Below are 25593 nucleotides of genomic sequence, written 5' to 3'. Positions count from 1 at the left end.
ATGCAGCCAAGAGTGACAGGAAGAGACCAGGTTAGCCAAGTCTGCTTTACTCTTAGCATTAGGCCCAGTACATCAAAAATATCAGAATCAAACAAGACAATAATTACCCAGTCCAAGTACTGTATGAAAAGGCAAATATTCCAGTGGCTTGAGTGTACATTTACCGGCTATTTTATTAAACCAATGCACCGAAATAATGCAGAGCTTCCCTCATGACCGTTAAAGATGCAGACAAGACTGCAGGTTTCCAGCATTTCACAAATTATTATAAATAAACATCAAGGGTCATGTGTCTCGCAGTAAAGAAAGACACAGTGACCTAATCATGAAAAATGCAGTGCTAAGAATTGTAATTATCTCCAGTAATGAATCCAAGGGTTTAATGGTAAATGGAATCTAAAGGCCTGAAGGTGGAAGCAGAAGCATGTCTATAAATTACATCCCCATAATCAGGAAGGAGGAGGAGGAGAGGAAAACAACTTCAACAGCCCTTCTTCGGCTCCAAGGTTTTTACAAGTCGGGTTATATTGCTGCCTAACACACTTTCCTATGTTATATTTAAATGTAAATGTTTTCTGAGCGCTCTCAGTGTTTTTCATATCCTGTGACCTTCTAAATATTAAAAGCAGTCACAATGAAGACATGTAAATGAATGTAATACCCTGTATTCACTAGAACTCGAAAACAGCAGGACTTCTTGTGCAAAAGTAGTTGGCATGAAACGCATTTGCCAATTTAGCAGAGAGGAGACAACAGCCTTCACATAAATCATCTACTGTACGTATATCCTCCCACGCAGTCGTCTGTAACAAATAAATCTTTATACACACTGTGAATGCGAAAGATGCAATGTACCCTTTCTATTTCTAATAATAGGAGAGCAATAAATTAACTCAGGATGAATCTGAGGGATTCCACAGGGCTTATTACTTTTCTGAGCCTACCATGAGCGTCTGCGATGTAGTGTTTGCGTCTGAGAGCTGCAGGATGCCTTAATTATGCGCTCTCTCTCTGTCTATCTATCTGTGTGGTGATGCACAGTGTAAAGAATGTGAACGGCTCAGCTTTGCTATATGCAACTATCTGCTCTTTGCAACAGGAGCATTGTGTTACCGGCAACGTATGACATTATCTTTGCTAGTGATGAATTGATGGCAAAAATATAGTGAATCCCATCAGACAAATTTCCTGATGTCAACTGTCCTGAAGTCTGTATAAATAGCTGTCAGCTATGTGAAGGCGCTACTGGGCATGCTCTGTCTAACACGCTGCTCCCGGAGAAACAGAGAGGTGTGACTGTGAGTGACACCACAGACAACAGGTGTAAATCATCCGCACCGCAACATAACAGAGCTGCTCTGCCATCAGGTACTGCAGGGCTGCTGGCTGCAACACACAAAGAGGTGCATTCTTCCGTTTCAGGCCTGAAGCAAAAGGTTAAAGAACAGTGAACATGCAGAGAAAAATATCTGTACGCAAACGCAGTGTGTCTGCAGCTGTGAGACACACATTGACCCGAACTATCGCTACTGAAAGCCTGATCCTCAGCTGTTATCGGACCCTCACCCAATACCAACCTACAGCCTGAACCCACTCACCACCACAACCACAACAGAGTAAAACCTGACTTTGTCCACACGTATGCACACGCGCACACAAAGAGAAACTGTGAAAATGACATTACCTGAAACTGTGATCTAAGAGAGGTCTGTAATGTTAAACAACGACAACCTCACTGTAAATCTAGCTACATTCCTGTGGAGTCATTTACACAGCTTTATCACAATCACGCACACACACACACACACACACACACACACACACACACACACACACTGACACCCGAGGCTTGTATCTGTACCTCCTGTGCCAGATGTGAAGTGATATGCTGTGGTTTGGATGTGTTTAGAAAAGTGCACTAGAAAAATCGCTTCAGTCCCTCCAGACAATTCCTTCTTTTATCAGCATTTCTGTGACTGCGAAACATTAATCCCTGATGTAAAACAGATTTTCATGCATTAGGAAAATACACAGTACACTTTGAGGCATCGGGTGTGGCAGGTCTTTTGTGTGAGAGCAGTACGTCTCATTAGATCAGACAGTGAATAGATGCTTCCCTCTTCTGGAGACGACGAGTTACTACAGTTCAGTCTGCATAGAAAGTGCCAATTACTCAGCTGGTAGCATAAAGGAGAATAAATGACACACTTTAGAATTATGTGTGAGTTTCTTTGTGCTTTTATTAATTTGTGTTATTCATGTATTCAAACTTTTGAATTGGATTGAACGTAGTGTGTCGGACGTGATGAAAAGCACAGATATAGTTCATTCTTCGATCGATCGTGTCAGAATGTGCAGCAGAGATGAGGCGGCTCCCTGGTCTGGCTCATTAGCTCATTATCAGTTATACAGACCCATTATCATCATAATCAGGAGTGTCCAAAGCATCACTTCCAGGCTGTGCTCACTGAAGAAAAGATCACCTTAGAAAAAACATGAGCAAAGCAGCTGTTGGTGAAAGGCAGTGTCTCAATCTGCCTTTAATTCAGCTGTTAAAATAAAACATTCACTCAGAATTGGGATTTAATTGTTGATCCTAATAACAGCTTTTTGTGTGATCAACCTAACTAATGTCTGGCCTTGGGCCGACTGTCTGGCATAGAATGCTGCCGGTGTTGTCTGTTTTATCGTTGGTTCATATTGTAGATATTGTGGTTGTTCTGTCTGTCCCTTTGTGCATACATCTATATTTCACAACTGTTAAAAATCCTAAATAGGTGCTACATAGTAATAAATGTCTCAAATTCATGACTCAGGTGTGTTTATTATGAACTGCTCTTATGTTCCACTTTCTCATCACACTATCGTGAACCTGAAATGCACAAGCATCTTTTTACGTTCTCATAGTTCTGTGTGCTCTTTCTCTGTCTCTGTCTCTCTCTCTCACACACACACACACACACACACACACACACACACACACACACACACACACACACACACACACACACACACACACACACACACACACACACACACACACACACACACCAACAGAGACATTTGTAAGTGAAGTGGGTCAGAGGGCGGAGGAGATGAATGGAGATCTGAAAAGATGGATGGAGGGATGAATTGGCAGCTGAAATAATGAATAGATGAGCGGAGGGATGGATGCAACAGAGAAGGAGATGTAAAGAGGTCAGAGAGGCACAGACTGTCAGCACTCCAACACGGGCTCAACACCTCTTCTCACCCTCTGAGTTAAACTTCGGCTTCCTGGAACATGTAGTTCACATTCCTGAATAATTTACTACGAATCTTGTTTGGGTGGATTTTGTGATTTCTTTGACTGACAAATTAATGTAAAAGGGAGGAAACTGACAAGTGATTTAAAGGCCTGTTAGTCTCCACCTCTCAGTATAAGATGCCATCGACCTTCAGCTTGCTTTGGATTTTGGAACGTTATGGGGAACGTGGCTGTTGTGTCCAAGTCATTCAGTTCATACAATGAAGGAACTACAAAGTATCTGCAGAGATTGGTTGAGGCAGATCTAGGCGTTAAGGAGACTCCTTCATATTTCCTGTCTCTGTATTATGAGTAACATGCTCAGTTGTTGCTGCTGATGTAAAAGCTATTACATTTAAACCAAAAGGACTCCTGCTCCACTTGTCCTAAAATATAAGCCTGATGCAAGTAGTGACAGAGTCATACATTTGAAGTTGACTGTCCTTCACTGTGGCACTAATGGGGACAAAGCAAAGTGTGAGTGCGCTTCTGCAGAATGACCTTGTAAGACACCACGGCCTGTTTCACACGGTTGACAGACCAGTAATGGAAACTTCCCGCTTGTGTGCGACTTATATGTCAGACTGTGTGTGTTGCCGGTGTTAGCCGGTCTGTTGGGGTGCACGCGTGTGAATGTGTGTGTTTTGTGCTCATGGACGTGTGTGTGTGGCCATTTGTCTTGTTAGCAGTCTAAGCTGCCAAAGTAATCACCATGAGAAAGACTCTGGAAATGAACTCTGTAACCTTCACACCACTGCCGCCCCCGTCCTGCTACCAGCCACATGCACATACTTACAATCATGCAACATGCCGTCACATTTTAATTAAAAGCACTTCTGACACAAAAATGCACATTATGAAGGATCCTAATGAACCTTTTAATACTAGTGATTCTTGCTCATAAAGCAGCGTTTCATATAATTAGAGAAAAAGAAAAAAACATGGGGAGGAAGTAGATTTCACAATGTTACCTTCATGTAGTTTACTTCAAATGACATGATTTAACCCAAACAAGTGGGTTGACATAACATCCAGTTTTATTACTTAATATTGCAAAATTGCCTCAGGAGGCGTTATGTTACGTTATGCAGATTATTGTTTTCCCATCAGGAAGGAACAAATAACGTAGAGGCCTGAAAAACCTTCCCCAAAAACATAAAACAAATCAGCTTCTGTCCTGGTAAAGAAATTAAAATGATCCCTGATCTAGAAGCAACGTCATGTGCCCCATCACGTGTTCTACCGTCCTGTCTGTGAGGTAAAAAAGTGCATATAACACACAGACCTTTCAACGACGTCTTGGCCACTCCAGCATGTGTGCTGCTCAACCTCCATCTCACTATCACAGAGCATCTCTGGCAGCCCTGAGAAAAACCACTGGTACCGCTGGATGGAGCCCTCAAACTCCCTACAAGGACAAAGACGAACCTGTGTAAGGCTGAACAGGTTCTCATAAGGTAGAGTACACATTCACTGGATCATTTTCACATGTGGGTTCATGAAGCAAAAAAAATTAAATAATATAGTTTTAACTCTGGCTGTAGATTCCCGAGCTAATGACGCCACAAACAGACACATGCAAGAGTTTACACTCACCTAGAAAGTTTTTTCAGGCTTCGACTCTTGTCCCCTCTAGAACTTTTAAGAGGAAATGACCTAGTGGAATACAAATGGGTAAACAGAGTTACAGACACAAATAATAATGAAAGAGGAGATTCTAAGACAGGCATTAAAACTCACTTTCTGGACTGCAGCTGCTGAAGCTGATGAGCAGCATGGACGGGTGAGGGAGGTGACGTCACAGAAGACCTGTCGGACGTGACCGATGGAGCAGGAGTCACAGAGGTGTTAACATGCAAACTCCTCATCGCTGGAGGGGCATCCTGGGAACCACAAACCTTCTCTACCTGAGGAGTAGACAGTTTGCAGGGCATGAAATGCATTAGTGCTTGAGAAAGAGTCTTAGAGGAGCGCTCTAAAAATGCTCAAAGGATGTAGGCATTGGCCATTAAAGTATCTTTAGAATTACTGATCAGAGGTAACTGAACACTAAATATACTGGGTCGTTCTCCAAAACTCTTCGCCTGCCTCAAAAGCCCTGGTGCAATTGTCTAATGCCCCTAATTGCTGTACATTGCAGCTACACACATGAGAGTGTTTGTTTACCTCTCAGGAATCTACTCTACTAAGTCCTATCAACCCGCATGGCTAGTCTATTTCTCCCTCCAACTGTGTGTGCTTGCATGTGTTTGTGTGTCGTCTGTTTGTCTAGAGATTAGCCACAGAAACTTTCTCATCACTTAGAACCAAGCTGCATTCTGGGTATCGGTTGTCCCGCCAACCACAGTCTTTGTCTGGCACTGGATCTGTATTCACCCTCAAATACACACTTAAACACACACACACACACACACACACACACACACACACACACACACACACACACACACACACACACACACACACACACACACACACACACACACAGACTGAGGGGAACCCCAGATTCCCTGAAGAATGAGGCTGTTTTTAGCCCATCTAGGTACAAGGCTTTTTGTGAGAAGATCCAACTGCCAGGCTGAATGAAACCCACGGCCTTCTTCACTCTGTGTCCAAAATTCAAATGACTTTATTATTGGGGTGCATGAGTAAGGATGCATTCTCATTCTGTAATCGGGCGTCGTCCAGTTTTGAGCACTTTGATGATTCTGTTTCATTTAGGACATGATTACTTTGGCATTGAGTTGATTAGGTGTCCTGAACAGAATGATATAATAAATAAGATATTCCCCGATCGTCTCACATGCTTGGGTTTGCTTACTGTAGCTGTGATAGAGGGTCCGTGCAGCTGGGCGTGCAGTATTGCATCGTTCACATGGTTTCGAACTGCTAACAGAGCTAGCTCCATGTTGTTGTGATTGCTGCTGGTGGCGAAGGTGGCGCCTAAACGCTGGAGCAATACCACCAGACTCCCCCAGGGGGCGCTGAGCTCGGACACACCCACCTGGAAAAAGCCTTATAGGTTAGGGTTAAATAATCATAGTCATATATGACACATGATTGTACAAGCCAGCGTATACACGTGATCCAGTGCAAAGACTTACCAGACAGCCCCTCATAATGTTAACACACAGACTGGTGCAGGGCCGGATCAGGGTCAGCCCTCTGCAGTGAGAACAGTACTGCATCCTCACCAACCCTCGTCCACACTCTCTAGAAAGGGCTGCCCTCTCTGTCGCATTCATAACCTCACCAGCCATTCGTAACAGCCGGTTAAGTGCTCGGCCCAGGCCTAGAGCTCGAGACAGGCTGCTGACCAGGAGGTGGGGATGGGGTCCGAACGGGCTGACGTCCTGCCGTGTCAGCCGCAGGCATTCGTCGTTGCTGCTGGAGGTGGAGGAATAAGACTGGGACGACGGGTGGCCAATCCCGGGGTTCAGGAGGCGACGATACACCAGCGGGAACAGATCATTGTAGAATCGGCGCACAGCGTTGTCCAGAGAGGAATTAGAGTGTCCGGAGAGGTGCCGTTTGATGTCGCTGAACAGCTGGGACACAAGGGGGCGACAGTCGGAAGCCAGAGCAGAGTAAGCACTGTCGAAGAGGGTGCTGGTCAGGTTAGATGTGAAGGACACAAGCGAGTCAAAGGTCTCTGAAAGAAGAAATAAGAGGAAAAGAGTTAAGAATTATCATAAGCTGCACATTCCTGAGAAAAAAGAAGGATCTGAAACCTCTGTAGCTGTAAAATGTCAAATACAGTTTATGGCAAAAGACCTAAATGAATACAAACAGCACTGTGAATGTGATGCTGAACATATGAAGAATAGCTGAAAGCTGTGAAACATTGAAAGCATAGCTCAATATATTTGAACAGAAACAGTTGTTTTACAGAGACAAATATTTGCAGAAGAAGTCGAAGCTCTTGAATTTCAAATTGAAGATGTTGAAAAGAAGTTTTTTACCCACTGCTGAAAATGAAGGCAGTGCCTTAAATTTTGCTTACTGAATGAATTTATGCAAAGAATTAAGTGTCACACTTAAGCTATTTTAGTTGTTTCTACATAAATGTGCTCCAGTTTCAAGTGAAGACACAGGTATCTGTAAATGGATGGGATTCTATATGCAAACTTATATTCATTTTCCATGTCTGCATCTAATCGACCTTGGGCTGGTTTTATCCTGCTACGTGTGAGCCAAAATAGTTCACAACTTAATTCATCCAGGAGCTTGTTTTCCATACCCTGTCATCTACACTCAGGCGATAACGAGCCCCAAGCCCATGATCCCCTGCGTTTCCTATGTCCCACATAGGAACGGATCTAACAAAGTGGAGAGCCCCCTCCCTTAGCAGAGGTTGTGCTGCACCCCTGAAACATGCCAAGTAAAAAGGATGATGTCAATCTGCTGGAATCCTATCACACACACATGCATGCACGCACAAACACACGCATGCACGCAAACACACACCACACACACGTATGGTAGCAAACACACACGCACACACACACACACACACACACACACACACACACACACACACACACACACACACACACACACACACAGAAATCTATTTATCCGTGACTTTCACCAAGTCATTCAGTCAGTCATGTGCATGTTTGTGTGTTAATGTCTCACAGCTGCAGCCACCTGCCTTCCCAAGTCACACACATTTATTATTACGGAAAATGCACTAAATTAAGAATAAATCCAGTAATAAAGAAGCACCACGCGTTCCTTGAATTGTTGTGTTTTCATGAACTGGTCTTCATAAAGGTTTGCACACTGTGTAATTGTGCACATTCATACTAAACATAGACAAGTTTAAGTGACAGAGAAGAGAGAAAAAAACTCAGTGGTGAATGGAAGCAGCGCGCGGTGGCAGGGCTCTTTAGACTAAAGCACTGAGTGAGAACGTCTCACTTTGTGAGTGTTTGCATACCCATGTCCTGGCAATGGCAACTCAAATACAGATGGCATCAAGTGACACTGCAAAGGCTACTCTGGGGCCATGTGATTAGCTCTTCACCCTGTATGATTGGACAACAGCTGTGACATGAGAGGAGAGGGCACAAGGGTCCTATAGTGCCAGGAGACACACACACAAGCAGCAGACACAGACACACACTCCAGAGTAATCCACGGGGTGTAAATAGAGCCTGACTACAACCGCTCTGAGCATACCTCAGCGTCTCTAGCGGGTTATAATCGCTGCGCTGCCTCTGAGATGCAGCTCAGCTGTTGATGAGGCCTCATTTTGTGCAAATTTGTTTTAATTCACTAAACAATAAGTTCACCCGGATGACAATCCAGACTATTTTCCCTATTTTGTGCTATACTAAATTCCTGACCTAAGACCCTGTCAGGGTGGGGAGAGATTGACAGCTGTCGTTGTGCTCATCAGTTCGTATGGAAAACAGAAACACGGAAAGGAACTAAATCCTCTTACTTGCTGCTGCCTAGCGCCTCTTGGTGTATGGATGTTTTGCATTAATTTTACCCACGGCTGCTTAAGCTGAAGCAGCTGAAACTAAACTAAACTCGAGCTAAAAGCCTGAGCGCATTCAGTCGTAGCAGGCAGGAGGAGAATAGGAGGAACCAAAGAGGAAAACAGAGAGGTACATGTTTGCTGTGTCTGTTTGCTGGGCTTCACCAGCTCTGTCTCACTCATAATCTCCATGCTACACAAACAGACACACGCATGGGTTGTATATTCATGCATACGAAGCGCACACACACACACACACACACACACAGACACACACACACACACACACACACACACACACAGACACACACACACACACACACACACACACACACACACACACACACACACACACAGACACACAGACACACACACACACACACACACACACACACACACACACACACACACACACACACACACACACACACACACACCAAACATGCTCACACAGACTGATGAATAGCCTTGAGAGACAAGTGGACAAGCAGAGTATTCTTCCTCCTATTCAGAGCAGAGATCGGCTGTTGCCCACAGCAACATCTCATTGCTACGAATACGTACTGAATGTAAACATTCTCCGTCTCCCCGTTCTCTCATTGGTCAAGAACAAAACCTGATTATTGCGGCGACAAAGACAGATGGACGGAGAAGGAGAGCGTGGAGTTGTAACAGAGTTTTCCGCCGCTCCCTCTCAGAGTTTCTTCTCTCAAAGACTCAATCGAACGTCAGTTGTTTGTTTGGCTAGCCACTGTGGCGCCTCACAAAATAAACTGGCCTCACATCACCACCCTGACACAAACTAGCTATTTCATGATTAACACAAAGATGAGAATGACCGGGGGCTACAGGCACTTGAGAGATCTGTTAAACCACTAAAATCACTATTGCCAATGAAGTCAATCAGACCTAGGTTCCTAATTTACCCAAATACATAACCATTATTTAGTCTACAACATATCACAATACACACAACGGAACTCCGGATTAAGTATTACACTTCATGTTTTACAACCTAACTTCATTTCATGATCATGTAAATTACACAAATCCATCCCAGTTAAAAGCAACAAAGGTAATGGACTGACCCAATTCATTTAAGTTGTTAACAGAACTAAAGGTGTCCCAGTGCCATAAATATTCCACTCATGGACTCAAGTTTCAAAGCATTCAACACTTTCACAATAGTGTATTATAAAAGCAGCTTGGTGCTGAAGACTTTGGCTAATGCTTTGGTAAAGCTTGTGTACTATGCTGTGATCTACCTTATGTCCTTATTCCCCAACTTAAATACCAAAAATAGGAAACCAATTTTAATTCTCCAATGTACTAAAAATGCATGAGAGAATTAACCCAGCTCCCTCTGCCCATGTCTCTCTCACCTTGGTAGGCCGTGGTGTGCCCAGCGATCAGGTACTTGAGTTCGAAGCTGTACGATCGCATTTTCTGCTGTGTCTCGCTGCGAACAGCCGCCATGTAGCTTTCCTCCATCTTCCTAGTGCAGCAAGTGGGTCCAGGGTGAGCACACACTTGGAGAGACTCATCTGCAGGCGTGAGACAGTGGAAATAGCCTCTGATGTCAAGTGTAACACAGAAGGACGTTTCTACAAAAACATACAATAATTGTATGGGAGCCTGTAGGTTAATAGCACCAACAGAGACTGGATGTGAAATATGGAAAAACAAAATACATGATTAAAATACTTTACAGTGCTGCGGTTGTGTCCTTTGGTTACACAAATGCTAACAGGATTAACAGGTTAATAGTTGTTAGTCAGATGGACACTGATTTGAACTGAATCCTGTAAAACAGGGTTTTTCACAAAACATTTAATAATAATAATGCCATTTGTTAAATGCTAACAACCTTAATCTTATTTGTAGTAATAATATCCAATAATAAGTGTAACGAATAGTCGTTCACACATGAAGGCACACTTCCACAGTCCTCTGTTGTAATGTTGGAGTGTGTGAGTGTGTGTGTTTGGAGTGAGGCAGTTGACTTTGGTCTACCGCTGTAAACCAAGCTGTCAAACAGCTGACTCAGATCAAGAGATTGAGTGGCCTCCTCTTTTACCTCGCATGCGTGTACACACACACACACACACACACACACACACACACACACACACACACACACACACACACACACACACACACACTGATGTTTGCTGCATCCCAAATGTGAATGTGGTTGGTCAGAAGCGTTGCCTCAAACTAACCAACGCAAAACTATGTCACGCAGAATGATTAAATGAACTGTGTGGCCTCCGTTCTTGTCTAAAATATATTCAACTAATTGTAGCAAATACTTTTACTCTTTTACACTTGACTTGACTTCATATTCATATTAGTCATAGTTAATATTCAAAACTATTGCTTTAAAAACCTTTAATAATAGGTGCTCGTCTCTAGCACATTTGACTGAGGTCCATACGATGAGTCGTTAACTAACCGTTGACAATGGCAAGTGCAGGTCGCACTGTCAAGTGCAGTTTTAACAGTAACATCCATCCATTCCCTCCGCTGGTAATCTAGTGCTGGGCACAGTGGGACCAGGCTAAGACGGCCCTGACCACATCCAGGTTTTCCAGCTCCCGGGGCATTCCCAGGTTACACAAGAAAGGATCTCCAGTACATACACAACCTTATATGGTTCATTTAGCTGCTGAAAACTCAGGAAACTCTTAGTCCCAAAGTAATAATAATACGAGTCAGATTCAATAATCTTACGGCAGCATGGCATCCATCAAAGATTTCCTTCCATTGTCAATAATGTATTTAATAATTAATAGTTCATTTAAAATGATCTTTGCATTTTATACACTTTAAGGCACAGCCATCTACCACTCAGCTTCTTAGACGTCACCAAAGCCCAGACAAACCTCAGCCTTGTTAACACCAACACTTATAGACAAGTATGTCTTTAAGAGCCCTACATAAAAGTTACATGCTATTTAGGTTACTTTTCTACAGGAATAGATCCTCAATCCAAGACGAGGGAGTGATCCTTCCAATTCGTAATTCCGCCCTGTGTTTTTCTAGACTAAAGTATCTAAACACTGTGTGGGCAAAGTCCCAACATTTTAAACACGCAACTGTTTAAAATTGTTTAGAGATTAGTTACTTCATTTAAAAAAAAATCAGAGAAATTTAAGACACTTCACTGTGATTAAAAGTGTGTTTGTGTTGTAGGGAATTAAGAAATACGTCATTATTCAGAACAATGGCCCTGTTTGTTTCTTACTATTATAGATGACATTGTACGTATTGTATTGTGTTATTTTTGCCTTTTTGCACATTTATATATGGAAAAAAGACTTTACACTTTAATTCTAAAGGGTCAGCTTTCATTTATTATCCTGCAGTGTAATTAAAAATATCTATCATATGGCCTTGTGTTCTGCTCCAGTGAAAAAACCCTACTTGATATTTAAAATGCTGAATTAAAGTTCGTTTGCCTAATGATGGTCGCCCACCGCTGCGGCGTCTCCAGGAGCCACTGACCTGTTCCCGGTCTGTCCGGCACCAGCTCCACCGGGCCGATCTGGCGCATCATGTAGGCTGTCTTCACCTCATGACAGCTGTCGGCACCGGCCGACCCACAGCCGCTGTCCGGCAGGCAGACGACGTACAGGACGATCAGCCCAAACAAGTCCACGGTTTGTAAAGCTGCGCGGAGCATCGCAACATCTCAGTCGGAAGATAGAGACTGTGGGTGGTTGGTGCGAATCCTCCCAGGCGCGTGCAGAGCGGAGACACTGGAAACTTCATGTGCAGCCACTAAGTCCGTGCAGCCCACCGTCGGCTGACCGCCCCCCCCCCCCCCCCCCCCCCCCCACTCCCCCTCTCGCCTCGTTTACCTCATTGACACGTGCGCCTGAAGTTCTTTCAAAAATACTACTTCGTCTAAAAACGTGTTGCTGACAAACACTTATAACAATGTCCTCAATTTGCACAATAAGGAAGTAAGACGTCCGACAAATGCATGTTACATAGGTAATGTATGACTATTTTACAAGGCTATTCGGCCTGTCGTACTAATTGTTAGTAATATTTTATAACTCCCTCAAAACAGCCGTTTTCTCTCTGCCCAGATTGATTGCAGTGAATAAAGTGCAGCCATAGAGAGAAGGGATTCAAAAGTTGAATACGGGCTCCACCTGATGGTCACGTTGCTTCATAGCACTGTGACAAACGGCTAATAAATAAAATATTCTTTGATAATGTTATGAACTAAAGGGAAAAAATAAATGTTGACAATTTGGACTCATGCTAACATTTTAAGCGCGACAAAAAACGGGTTGAACTGTGAGCGACCTCAGTTCAACAGCCTTGGTTTTTTTTAAATGTGATTTATGTAATAAATAGATTAAGTGAAAGTACATTAAGAAAAGTTATTACTCAACTAAGTGCTAATAACTGACTGGCTCGCTAACGTTTTTAACACGAGCGCTTGTGTTAACTGCAAAAGCATACTAGCTAAAATTATACATTTAACACACTTTGCTGTTGTAAACATTTGGTAAACAAATAAACTCTCCTCACTGTCTATTCATCTAATAGGTCAAAATAAAGTGTTTTCCAAAATATGTTATTGAATTAGAAAACCTTACATGTCTTGTTAAGACTTATCTTAGCAAGTGGACTTACAACTGATGACGTTTCAAATTTGCATTCTTTTCTATGTATTACCCCTTTCTTCGAAGCATAGGTCATCTATGAGAAACTAATACGGTTATTCAAAATGTCTTAAATAAAATCGTCAACTGATGAGCATAAAAGTATGTGCCCCGTGTGAGGCTCGAACTCACGACCTTCAGATTATGAGACTGACGCGCTGCCTACTGCGCCAACGAGGCTCTAGGTAGGCGGAAGGAGTCGAGCTCGTTTAACATGTACGACACACCATGTGCACCTCCCATGTGACTGTTTCCATTCGCTTAAAGTTTTGAAAGGCTTCCCGTCCGTGTGAATGTGCGAATTAGTCCCGTATGAACCTAATTGCAAAAATTTAGCTTCAAGGTAAAACACTTTAGCTTAAGCGTCAGCCGTTAACTCAGACGTGATCTTAATGAAAATCGATATCATACCATGTAAAGAACCCATTTAATTTGCAACCACTTTTAGCCATTTTGTTTATTGTAATACACCCACCACTAGGTTAGTGGTACACATGTATATCTAATGCTAGTTTTATAGCGTAATTAAATTAGTTGGTGATTAGAAAACAAAAAACGATATCTCTGTTTTACTGTTTACTATTGTTCACATCTGTGTGTGAATGGCAACTACTGTCCAAAATACAAAGAGTTACCAGGGATATTATTCTACAATATAATACAATAATAATATAGTAATAAGTTAGCTTGTTTGCAGCAGAGACTGGATTGATAATGTTTTGCTACCACGTCTTTGAATGCGTCCCGATATTGTTGCGGCGCCTTTAAATTCAATCTCCCGCGTTCCAAGTTAAGCGGAAGTAGGAAGCCTTCTTTTCTCTATTTAAGCGCGCCAACAAAGCCTTAAAGGAGGTTATTCGTATTTCTGCAAAGAAGTCGCCTGAATTTACATCTCCACTATCTAGGCCAGAAAGGATGCCGGAGGAAACGTCTACTGCGTCCAGCTCTGGAACGTAAGACTCGCTTTATCCTATTTTTTACTGTTGGCAATGTAACAATCGATGATAGAAGCTCAGCGAGCTAGCATTTAGCTCTTTTACGCTGCTAACGTTGGCCGATAAGTGTTTGCTGTTGCTTGTGGTCTCTACGCTGTATCAAAAAGGGCACTGGAAAGGGTCATTTAAGTAACGAATTAACTCGCTGATAGTAGCTGCAAACCCTGTTAGCAAACACAACTGTCACTTAAGCTAAGTGGCTAACACCCATATGGCGCTAGCGCTAACAACAAACAAAGCTTTGTTAAACGTGTTGGGTGTTTAGTGGCGTTAGAAGAATCACCAGTAACAGTTGAGGTAAACTCTATGGGCTTGTTAAAATAAGTCCAGTCGGCTCGTATTGAAGATGACTCAACTTCTCTTTGAACTGTTTCAGTGCGGATGAGCAGCCGTGCTCTTCAACGGCAGCAGCTACAGGAGAAAGGTGATTACCCGCACAGCAATCTTCCCTTTTTAAATCCATCAGATTTCATCAGTTGCATGAACCCTAAAGGGGTAAATGGTCCACAAAGGCCAATCTCATAAAGACAAATATGATAATGTTTAAAGTGATTTTAGAACCAGTTGCATGGTAGGTTTTATCCTACTATCAAAAAAGCAGCGCTGTCCAACTGTGAATGCATGTTTTTATTAAAAAATGGAGATGCACTTTTTTTTTTAAATTATTTTTTTCTCTGCAGCTCTCTTGATGTCATGGAGGAGGCAAAGAAATTGATTGGCACAGGAAACAGGCATCTTGTGATGGGAGATGTTGTTTCTGCTGTCAGTGTTTTTCAGGATGCCTGCGGCATGCTGTGAGTAATTGAAGGATATGAATTCAGGCAACATCTGGTTATAATGACTGTTTTTAATGTTAAGATTTGTATCTTGCATTTAGTTTCTTACTGAAATGAATCAGTCTGTGTGAGAAATACAGTCTCTGCAATAACAAAGACTTACTTCACAGACACTTGAAAATCCATTCTGCCAACAGTTTTTGATTATGTAATATTTGGCAAAGTTCTCACTGTCAATTTGATCAACATTGCTTTGTCTGTCAGCGCTGCCAAGTATGGAGACACCGCAGAGGAGTGTGGTGAGGCCTTCTTCCTATGTGGGAAGTCCCTACTGGAGCTTGCCAGGTAAGCTTTACTCGAATTGCCCTTAGTCTAAACTTATAAGCATGAATGCATTTAATAACTTTGATCTCATGTATTTTCTTTAGGATGGAGAACAGTGTCCTTGGCAATGCCTTAGAGGGAGTCCCAGAAGAGGAGGAGGAGCAGCAACAGCAGCCTAATGGTTCAAATATTGAGAGTGCCAACAACCTTGATGGTCAGTAAAAACAAAACACTTACCATTTTAGTGTGTAGTTGTTTTTGACACCGTTGATATTTTTGTCTGACCGTTTAGAGTTTGTAAACCCTAACTACCTAGATCAACAGTTTTTGTTTTTCTTTTGACACACTTTCAGCATTGACATACAATTTTTTTTTTTTCATTTGCACATGTGAACCCTTTAACCTTAAAATTTGCCTTGGTGTGTAACTGTAAACACACTTGGCATCTGCCGCTGTGCTGTAGATGAAACTAGAGAAGAGCTACGAAAACAGGTGTATGATGCAATGGCTGAGGAAGAAAAGACAGAGATGACCGCCTCTAAGCTGAAGTCTAAAGATCAAAATGCCACAGCTGAGTTGCAAAAAGAAAATGGTGCGATGTCCTCCGAGATAAATGTGACTGAATCAGAGAACCCATCAGAGTCTGTCGTGAATCCAGAGAAGGGCCCAAGTGCTCTTGTAAATGGTGAGGTGAAAAGTCCACATGGGGCTCCTAGAATGAAAACTGTGAATGAGACGAATGGAGACATGACTGCAACCAAGCCAGAGGAGGGAAACGATGTGGAATCTAAATCTGAGACTCAGCAGGACGAGGAGGACACGGAGAGCAGTAAATATTGAGATACAGCACACTGTTGGTGTGGATGGGCGCAGCACAAGCTTGGTGTGTGGGTTTCTATTAAACCGTTAAAAAAGTCACATGTTAGAGGTGAAAGGGAACCCACCAGAGCATGCCTTCACTGCATTTTAGCAGAAATGCTTTTTTTTTTTTCTCTCTTCCCTCTCTCTCTTGATTCACTCTAAAAGCTATGGGATTTTCAATCTTTTACAGATGATGATGATGATGATGACGACGATGATGAGGATGGAGAGGAAAATGGGCAGGAAAAGGTGACTCTTGTTAACCAGTCTTTTGGATGTGACTAAATATCTGCTTTATTTTAAATTTATTTTTCTTCGCTACTTAGGAAGAGGAAGTTGGTAACTTGCAGTTGGCGTGGGAGATGCTGGAAGTGGCTAAAGTCATTTACACAAGGTAATGGCAAGTCATACCTGTTTAGAGTAAAAGAAAAAAATGCCTTTTCTGCAGGATGTTTGGCAAAGGCATGTGTGACTTGCTACTAATGTTTTACTTTATACAGAAAAGAAAGCAAAGAAGATCAGCTGATGGCTGCCCAGGCATATTTGAAACTAGGCGAAGTCAGTGCTGAATCGGGTATGATAGACTGAGTTGCACCTGTTGTTAAAGACAAACCAGTGCCACTGTTTTGTAATGCTTCAGTTCAGCTGACCTGCCTGTATTTCCATCAGGTAACTACCCCCAGGCACTTGACGACTTCCAGGAGTGTCTCACTCTGCAGCTGAAGCACTTGCCTCCCCACAGCAGGCTACTGGCTGAGACCCACTATCACGTCGCCACCACACTGTGCTACATGGATCAGTATAGCCAGGCCATTCAGCACTACAACAGCTCCATAAAGGTCATTGAGACACGTCTTGGTAAGTGTTTCCTTGTTTGGGAACAGCTTTTCAGAATTGGTTTCACAATCATTTATGTAAGGTTATTTATTTACCTGTGTATCTGATTGGAGCATTTCAAAAGCAGCATTATAATGCCTTTCTTTTACTCTATAGCAATGTTGCAGGAAGTGATTGATGCTGCGGAGGGAGAAAATGCTGAAGAGAAGAATGAGATGGAAGAGCTGAAACTGCTCTTGCCTGATATTAGGGAAAAGGTAGAAGATGCCAAGGAGAGCCAGAGAACGGCCAGCACGGCCTCCCAAGCCATCCAGCAGACACTAGTGGGTATTCAAGAAGGCAAAGAACCATGTTTTTAAATTAAGTAATGAAATGTAGCTCCTAGCAATTTGACCTGCCTCTTCTAGGGAGGTGCCTCAACTTCATCAGCATTCCCAAGTGAAAATAGGGGTTCTTCGTCCTCATGTGCCACAACCAGCCAGGTTAACGAGCCATGCTGTATACCAACATAAAATAATCCTACCCCCACTCAAAAGGAAACCTGGTGATCATGTAAGGCTTTTCTTTCTCAGATTCCCATTAAATCATCAGATGGTGCATCGTCTTCCAAAACTGTCTCCGACATCTCTCACCTAGTTAGGAAAAAGGTAAATGGTTGCTCAATTTTCCCTAAATTGCTGGTTAACTGCTAAAGTGAGACTGCCATTTAACACAAATCCCCATCGCCTCTGAAGTCTGCCACTCTGCATGGTTTGTGTGCTTGCTTGACTTGGTTGCAGGTTTTTGGCTTGATGCATATACCTTCAATCCGTATGGCTTTTGTGTCTGAGGTGTTTTGTGTTGCTGTAGTTTAGCTGTGATGTGCGTGTGTGTGTAGGTTATGGCTTTGTGGTAGAGCATGATGCTAGAAATTGTGCTTATGTTGCAGTTGTGACTGAGTAACTGGTGACTCTAGCTTGTAACTTCTAGTCTTCTCAATGTCAGCCTGAGAGTTTTAGTTGTAAAGTCCTATGGTTTTTCTTCCCTCTTTTTGTTTGCCCTGGTTTTGTTTCTACACAGAGGAAACCAGAGGAGGAGAGCCCAGTTAAGGACACTGATGCTAAACAGGCAAAACAGGAAGCCACAGTTAATGGCAGCAGTGACTCTAGTGCCAGCAACGGCAATGGAGTCCAGGAGGGGAAGTCACAGGAGGCGAGTGATAGGCCTGTTTGTTGTACATGGATGTTTGTTGTACAGGTTGTGTTGCCTTAGAGGAGGATGGACATGTGATGGATGGGGTTTTTTTCCCAGTGGAAATCTAGGTTTATATAGGAAATATACTGTACTTGAATTTCCCAAATCATCATGTGGTAGGTACTTCACGAGCAGTTTTCTAACCTAAAGCATTCTGACCAGTTTCATGATCCGTTTGTCTTCCTTCCTCTAGCCTGCCACCCAATCAGCCTCTGTCGAGTCTTCAGCGTGAAGATCCACGTCCATTTCCTGATCTTCAAACCAGCACAGCATGCCTGTCCAGACCCTCACCTTCAGTTGTTTTCTTTCTGTAAATAAGATCCACTTTCATAGCTTTGTCTGTCCAGTTTTGTATACTTGTAGTAAAAACAAAATAAACGAATTTGCATCTGTAAGTTTGTCCCAAGTTTTAACTTTATAGGCTTTTTCCTTTTCAAATAAGCTTTTGAACAGCTACAGTAAACATCGTATCAAAGGGCCTAATGTTGGACCCACTACTAACTGTCCTAATCCTGTGTATTTCTTGAACATAATTGAACTTTGATCAGTGCCTGTTGACTATAGCTGCTCTTCTACCCTATTAGAGCAGTGTAGTAAGTTAACAATGTTTGTCTTTTTAGTATTCTAACATTCCACATCTGGATATTCGTAGTGGCTCCTGATAGTTGGGTCAGGCAAACGGCAAACTCTGTGCGTCATGGTCTTGACCATTGACCAAGCAAACACAAAGCTCCATGTTGCCCACCTGAAATTAACAGAAATACACAGTCAGGAATATAACTATAATATTTTTGTTTAATAATTTTCTAGAATCTAACACCAAAGGAAAAATGGTGCTCTAATGTAGTTACCGTGATACCTGCGGTATTGAGTTGAGCTGGAGGGGGCTTACTGAAGGTCTAATAGGTGGACTGCGCACTGGCAGCCTCCAGGAGCCGCTACGCAGCTGTTGGTGCAGAGAAAGAGGTAGACTATGAAATTGGAGATAGCTATTTTCAGATGCAGGTGCAGAGGTTTGCACCCCTTAAAATAGATAAATGCCAGGTGAACTTGCTGCCTCGGCTCATGGCCTTCATCAACTATAACCAATGGCCTTTAGGTTTTGCAGGTGTGCTAGCAACAACCCACCTGCCCTTGGTTTAGAATCTGTACCAGGTGCTGTTAATGTTCAGGATAACTGGCTACTGCATCTCATTGGATGTGCAGGGAGACCTGGTTGTGCTGATCAAACAGTTCCAGCTGTGTCCAGCCGCAGGCCACCAAGTCCTCCTCATCATAAGCGTCCAGCTCGTCTGCTGCCTGCACCTCAACCACCAGACAGAGGGAGGGCGATGGCTGGATCCTGAGGAGGGGATAGAAATGGATAAAAAGACGACAGCCACAAGTGCATTGTGTTTTATAATATACTTCTATATACTTCTATTTAATTTTGTTAACATTTCATGAAGGCTCCTCTCAGCTCTTCCTCTCTAGGATTCTGCTCTACCTGGATACAGGTTGCTTGACCGACAGAACAGCATAGTTTCCAGGGTGGTGGGGTTGGCACCGCACAGGGTGTGTCGGACTTAGCGTTCCCACTTGATGACCGTCCGAGTAGAAGGCCGCCACCAGACGCAGCAGCTTCTGAGTCGAATCAACTCCCATCACCAGGTCAAAGAAAACCACCAAACCAGCTCTGAAACATCACAGAAGCACAAACCTCCACTGAACTTTTGTCTTGTGTGATGTGCAGTTACATAATAAGTAACACATGTACTATAATAATAATAATAATAATATACTGACACAGGGTCATAGGGAGCCGGATCCAAAGACTCCAGGTTGTCCGTCATGCGCCGTCCAACGGTGGACAAGGTCCTCGTTTGGAGCTGAGAGGAAGACTGAGATTTTTATTCAGTCGCTGTAAATAAGTTATTGAGCAGGGATTCATCTACAGATTCGAGTGGCTGCACAAATATAAAGCAGCCATCCGTTAAGGTGTTGTAAGTGTGTACCGGTGAGAGATGTGCTCGAGTGTGAGGCTCAGAGTGGAGTGGCCCTGGATGGGGAGGTGAAGGATGCAGCCCTGAGAGCCTGCGCGCCGCTCTGCTTCCCCCGGTCTCTGCTTGGAGGCTGAAAACTGGCTGACGTTTGTGTCTGTGCATCAGCTCAGTCCTGGCTGCTGCTGCTGGGGAACCACAGTGACTAACACCTGACCTGTCCTAATCCCATTCACATCACAGAATGGCCCAGGATCTTTTGAACGATATCTCTATTTCCCTCTCCAACCTCCAAAGCGACGGCGCTGCTCCCTGGCTATCTGGATTCTGAGGATCTCCTCCTCCAGTCTCTGGTTCTCCTGCTCCACAACAAGCAGCTCCCAGCTCGCACCCCGCTGAGAAGATTTCACCTCTGAAAGAAGGAAAACCATTCAGCTTCAGCGCTTCAGTTACAAGGGTAAAATGTATTTCTGCAGCATACAAATACAATAAAGGCAACAATCATTTTCTGTTCCCCGTCGATATAATTTTGGAACTATGAAATGTTAACGCTGAGCTTGGAACCTTTTCCTTACTCTTTTTCTTGGCCACAGCAGCTGCTGGTTGGTGTCTCTCCAGACTTTGGGCCTCTGCCTGCAGGTCAATCATCTGTGCTACTATATCTGGGTCTGTGGCACCTGACTGCATGTATGCACGTCGCAGAGCTCTGCAGCAAACGAGCCTGATATTAATAACCAGGCAGCTCTGTGCAAATGCACAGTGGATTGCCTTGTGGCAACCAGTGCGATTGGAAATAAAACACTTAAATTCCTCAATAAAGGGAGATTATTAAAGAGTCCTTTCTGCACACCTTATCTGTGCAGACAGAGGCCCGTCAGCAGATGACATGAGCTCGTTTGTCTCGTGCGGCCTTTTCATACTCTGTGGCTGTGTCTGGTCAGCACAAACTGCATCCTGTTGCGACCTGAAAAGAAAAGCAACAAAAACTCATTAAATCACCTAAATTACATCTCATGGTGGCATCTACTGACAAGGCTCCAAGCCACAACTGCTTCTGCAAGGCAAAAATTCAATTTAGTCTTCCTTAAGTGTTGCAAAACCTGTACCTCTGAATCATTCAGCGTTCAGGGCGCTGTGATCCACACTGTAACTCACGGTAACGCGTGGAGGTGCTCGCGCAGATGCTGCAGGGTTTCCTCATTCCTCTCCTCCTGCTCCCTGAGCTCCATCAGCAGAGCCTCCAGATGACTTGTGACGCTCTGTTCGGACCGGACGCCCGCCTGATGGGACAGCTCTAGCGCACGCGGTCACATCAGCCACATTCAACCCGCCTGGGCCATAAATTGACCTATTTCACGTTCTCGTCTATCGCTCACCGTCCCGCTGCTGCTCCAGCTGCTTGTGCTGAACACGTATCATGGCCAGTTGGCGCTCGTGGAGCGTTGCCATGTCCCTCATCCGCTCCAGTCTCTCGCTGTGACCCAGCTGCTGCCCACTCACCTAAAGACCACGGTTATTAATGGACAGATTTATGCACAGAGCTGCATCTTAAACATGTTACACCACAGACGAGAATGACTCATTTCTTATGTCACCCTGAGAAATGTCGTCACTCAGAGTGACCTGTGACTCACTGTGACATCACCGTCTGACACCTAAAGTGGACTGGAATGCTTCATATGCACTGAGAACAATGTAGGCTGGAAAGTAAACTAAGAAAATGTATAGTAGGAGGAGGAAGCTCACCCCAGCGTCTGAGGCCCGCTTTGACGTGTGGATCAAGGTTTCCTCTATGGACACTCTCAACTTCTGAAACTAAAACAAGAGAAGTCCTGTATATGCCACACCATAAATGAAACATTAAACGCTTCCCGGATCTAAACCAAAAGAAAAGCTTTTGTTTGCACATCTGCATTAGCCCTGCATATTCAGAAGTTTTGCCTGATGATATTGAAACATTAATTTTTAATCAAAGACTGTGAAACGCCTGCAGGGCTTCACAACAAAAATGCACTCAAAACGTTTGTGAGGAACAAAAACAGTTTAAGGCTGCGAGGAACAAAACCACAGTGAGGATTCAAACCGATGAGATTGTTTTGCTGTTGTGTTGTACTGAGGCGCAGTCGCGATGCATGCGGATGCGGCCGACTTTCACCTGGTCTGTGAGCAGAGCGACTCCATCGGCTGTGTTTCGGCCTCTACTTGACTCTGGCTCAGCCTCAGTGCTCCTCCCCCCTGTGGTCGTCCTCTGCTGACCTCCTGTCTGCGCATTAACACAGATGCACTTTAGTCATTTGTGTGGCTCTAAACAGGAACCGGGAGCAGAGCATTGTTTGATCACTGATATGTGTTCAAGCATCACTTCCAGTGGAGAACTTGTGCAAATGATCATAATCCAGAAGAGCAGCCCTAATGTTCAGTCCCACAGTGACTCTGGAGAGTCCTTGACTCAGCTTTATGCTAATTTTTGAAGCTATAATTGAGGTGGAGCTGTAACTGATTCTTATTTAAGGCTTTACAGATTCACACAGTTATTTGTTGTAGTTATTTGTTATTTGTATGTGTTTCTGTCGGCTGGCGTGTTTACCTGCACAAGGTCAGCTGTTCTTGTTTGTCTTGGTTCGATGGCTCCACCGTTGTTCCTCAGAACAACTGGAGAGCTGTGCGTGTGCACCCGGAGGTGGTGAACCTCGCTCCCAACGCAGAACTTGGCTTTGTGTTTCGCCAGCAGCTCAGCTGATCGAAACGCCATCTTACACTCTCCACACATCAATTTCTTCTCCATCTGGTGTCAAAGCTGGTATTTTTGTCCTGAGCCAATCTCGGCTTCAGAGTGGTGAGAAGTTTCTGGAAGGAGTTTTTAGACTTAACAGCTTGTCCAAACATTGAAATACTAAAGAGTGCACAAAAAACCCTGAACGTCTTGTTTCATTTAAAGCTTGTCAGACATGTTTGCTTTGTTTCCTACCTGCTACTTCCTGTGTTTTCTGGCAACCGTAGTCATGGATCTGATCCTTCTGTTGTGAAGGTGATGTAGGTTCTTGTGCATTGTGTAAGTGTAGTGTAACAACACCTGATGTGATGCACAAATATGGTTCATAATTATTATTTTATTTTATTTATGCTCTGACATTGTAAAGAATGAAGAGGCTGCACTCATCATAAACTAAAACACACTTTCATCTGAGGTTAGATAGAAGAAGAACCAAATATATCAAGTATCTATGGCATCGCTTTAAAAGCCAGATGTATGAGTGCTTCTGATTCAGGATCATCTGTGAAAAAGATTGTTTCATTGGTGTGATCGAATGAATTTGACAGAAAAAGAAAATGGAAGATTGCCAAAGAATATGAAAAAATGCCACGAGGGACATGACATTTCTAGATGGTGCAATGAAACCCAGATAACGGACGAACCAGTGATTTCCACTTTGACAAAGCTATAAAATTGTAATTTAATTGAATCTGTTGCTTCGAATTACATCCAGTAAAGTCAGAACTCAAGGTTTTCTTTGATGTCTTAAAGTTGCTCTTAAGTCAAGAGCATTTTCAGCTGCTTCACTGTATAATTCATAATAGGAGAGTCATTCTAGCAGCTCTCAGGATTCCAGTGACGGAGTAGTCTGACTTCTCCGCTACAGCCACATTAAGATAACACTGTCCTTATGTTTTCTCGTGTCTATGTGAATATTCATAGTGTCTCTCATTTAAAATTCTCAGACGGCCGATGTGTTTTCGCCTCCAGTGAGCGCTCGGAGAGACTGACCGCAGCTGTGCAGCAGAAGCAACAACACAAACGGTCTGGATCTCGGTGAGTGGATTCACACTGACAACATGCAATGAGCTGACATTAGAGACAGGAAACAACAAAACCTGCCAGACTCTTACGAGTCCTTTCTGTTCATTTGATGTGAGCGTCTCAGGTTTGGTGCTGCTTTTAGATAACACAACAGGTGAACATGAAAACTGGCTCTAGGCACCATTAAGCTCCATGAAAGCACCTTCTCGCATTGAGCTGCTGTGTGGTCTCTCTTCAGCCAGCTTTCAGTCTGTCTGCTTCAGTTTAGCAGCGCTGACTAAAATCATTAATGTCTCCTATGATACAGCGGACAGGTCATGAAGTGCATTCACAGAGATGCTTGAATTCATATTATACATCTGAACATGCCCTTCGTTTCTGTTTTATTCTCCTACATGGTTAAGTGCTAAGCCTGCCCCCTGCTGGCAGCTGTTTGTACAACCACTGACTGCCATAGCCTGAAGTTGTTGCAGTTTGAGCATCACATTGTCTGAAACTACAGTAAGTAGCTGTACGCGTTGTATGGACGTACACAGTAACAGTACAGAAACACACCTAGTCAGAGTGGAGCAGGTTGGAGCTGACTGTGCTGGAAAAGCTCGAAGTTAATCTGACTAAGGAATAGACAGATTGTTGCAGGAGTGGGTTGAGATGTTTCTAAGAATGGTTGCATACGTGCACGGCACTAAAAAAAAAAATGGAGCTATTGCACTCTTTTCATTTCAAACAGACTGTGGAATGATAGTCACATCAAGGATATGGATCTCATTAGCAAAAATGAGAAGTGATTCCATTTCTTTCTTTCTAGCATCATTATGTGCATCTCCTATTTCCCTACACAGCTATTAGCCTATCTGAAAGGATAATAGGGGTTAAATAAATGATGATGAGGTTTAGGTTCAGAAATGTGGCGTGACCACATATTGTCAGGTGTTTTTAGTGTTAAACACTAGATGTACTAATAACCTGTTTTTACATCTGACCACTTTTAAACCAATGAATAAAGGGAGTCGTTTTGTTCCTATTTCTTATGACGATGACTTAGTGAAGATTCTGCTGATGAGATGTGAAATATTTAACATCCATCCGTACCTGGCTGAGAGAGAAGAGTGTGTTTGGGACTTCTTCTCTCCCACATTTCTCCTCTTGTTCTGCTACACACACTCAACGCTCACACATGCCAGTCTGTTGCTAAGCAACTGTAAAATAAAGCGGCAGGCTGTGAAGTCAGAGAGAGAAGCGGAGAGGAGAGAAAGACTTCACAAGTACTGCAATCCACTACTGTTTGTTTGGCTCCGTACATGATCCCACCACAGCTCGCGGTTCCCATCTG

General features: G+C 43.4%; 3 protein-coding genes and 1 non-coding gene across 12 annotated transcripts in view; 1 reads left to right on the top strand and 3 right to left on the bottom strand.

The window, feature by feature from the left end:
* LOC114854486 (glypican-5-like) overlaps nucleotides 1-13580 on the bottom strand; it is a 30473-nt gene extending 16893 nt beyond the window's left edge. For 2 of the 6 annotated variants that reach the window (XM_029148936.3, XM_029148937.3), the window contains exons 1-7: nucleotides 12282-12599; nucleotides 10157-10318; nucleotides 6391-6938; nucleotides 6108-6290; nucleotides 5027-5193; nucleotides 4883-4942; nucleotides 4572-4694 (exon numbers count right to left, since the gene is read on the bottom strand). In XM_029148936.3, coding sequence (XP_029004769.1) covers nucleotides 4572-4694; nucleotides 4883-4942; nucleotides 5027-5193; nucleotides 6108-6290; nucleotides 6391-6938; nucleotides 10157-10318; nucleotides 12282-12459 — 1421 coding nt within the window. In that variant the 5' untranslated portion in view covers nucleotides 12460-12599. Of the gene's footprint in view, nucleotides 1-4571; nucleotides 4695-4882; nucleotides 4943-5026; nucleotides 5194-6107; nucleotides 6291-6390; nucleotides 6939-10156; nucleotides 10319-12281; nucleotides 12600-13427 lie in introns of those variants that run through there. The other 4 variants (XM_029148940.3, XM_055507801.1, XM_029148939.3 and 1 more) reach the window with 4 other exon arrangements.
* trnam-cau (transfer RNA methionine (anticodon CAU)) lies at nucleotides 13564-13636 on the bottom strand. Its single transcript has one exon. It is a non-coding gene; the product is annotated as a tRNA-Met (tRNA).
* Nucleotides 13637-14240: 604 nt separating this feature from the next.
* Nucleotides 14241-18856, top strand: nasp (nuclear autoantigenic sperm protein (histone-binding)). 4 transcript variants are annotated; one of them, XM_029148941.3, is made up of 15 exons: nucleotides 14242-14409; nucleotides 14828-14875; nucleotides 15132-15245; nucleotides 15492-15572; nucleotides 15656-15765; nucleotides 16015-16380; nucleotides 16603-16661; nucleotides 16739-16806; nucleotides 16913-16986; nucleotides 17082-17270; nucleotides 17406-17572; nucleotides 17657-17731; nucleotides 17822-17896; nucleotides 18309-18440; nucleotides 18676-18856. In XM_029148941.3, exons 1-15 carry the CDS (start codon nucleotides 14372-14374, stop codon nucleotides 18712-18714), a joined length of 1635 nt encoding a protein of 544 aa, XP_029004774.1. In that variant the 5' UTR covers nucleotides 14242-14371; the 3' UTR covers nucleotides 18715-18856. The 4 variants fall into 4 exon arrangements, with proteins under 4 accessions (XP_055363777.1, XP_029004774.1, XP_029004775.1 ...); XM_029148942.3 differs by lacking the exon at nucleotides 18309-18440 and having other exon boundaries at nucleotides 14243-14409; XM_055507803.1 differs by lacking the exon at nucleotides 16015-16380 and having other exon boundaries at nucleotides 14244-14409.
* Nucleotides 18857-19004: 148 nt separating this feature from the next.
* Nucleotides 19005-25553, bottom strand: ccdc17 (coiled-coil domain containing 17). Its single transcript, XM_055508629.1, has 15 exons — nucleotides 25353-25553; nucleotides 23049-23534; nucleotides 22617-22724; nucleotides 22208-22276; nucleotides 21838-21961; nucleotides 21617-21755; nucleotides 21312-21425; nucleotides 21037-21167; nucleotides 20743-20873; nucleotides 20477-20683; nucleotides 20268-20350; nucleotides 19969-20157; nucleotides 19695-19824; nucleotides 19342-19428; nucleotides 19005-19227 (listed from the first exon to the last, which is right to left on the bottom strand). Exons 2-15 carry the CDS (start codon nucleotides 23244-23246, stop codon nucleotides 19153-19155), a joined length of 1785 nt encoding a protein of 594 aa, XP_055364604.1. The 5' UTR covers nucleotides 23247-23534; nucleotides 25353-25553; the 3' UTR covers nucleotides 19005-19152.
* Nucleotides 25554-25593: the final 40 nt, after the last annotated feature.

The sequence above is a fragment of the Betta splendens genome, chromosome 4 (genome assembly GCF_900634795.4).
Source record: "Betta splendens chromosome 4, fBetSpl5.4, whole genome shotgun sequence".
NCBI lineage: Eukaryota > Metazoa > Chordata > Actinopteri > Anabantiformes > Osphronemidae > Betta > Betta splendens.
This window is presented reverse-complemented; position numbering and strand designations above follow the sequence as displayed.

What these genes read in the sequence shown, in the direction of transcription:
- nasp (XM_029148941.3), top strand. Translation starts at nt 14,372, where the DNA reads ATGCCGGAGGAAACGTCTACTGCGTCCAGCTCTGGAAC. An exon ending in CAGGATGCCTGCGGCATGCT is followed by an intron (nt 15,246 to 15,491) that starts GTGAGTAATTGA and finishes TTTGTCTGTCAG; the next exon opens with CGCTGCCAAGTATGGAGACA. An exon ending in AGGAGGGGAAGTCACAGGAG is followed by an intron (nt 18,441 to 18,675) that starts GCGAGTGATAGG and finishes TCCTTCCTCTAG; the next exon opens with CCTGCCACCCAATCAGCCTC.
- ccdc17 (XM_055508629.1), bottom strand. Translation starts at nt 23,246, where the DNA reads ATGGAGAAGAAATTGATGTGTGGAGAGTGTAAGATGGCGTTTCGATCA. An exon ending in TCGCTCTGCTCACAGACCAG is followed by an intron (nt 22,277 to 22,616) that starts GTGAAAGTCGGC and finishes CTCTTGTTTTAG; the next exon opens with TTTCAGAAGTTGAGAGTGTC. An exon ending in CTCGAGCACATCTCTCACCG is followed by an intron (nt 20,351 to 20,476) that starts GTACACACTTAC and finishes TCTTCCTCTCAG; the next exon opens with CTCCAAACGAGGACCTTGTC.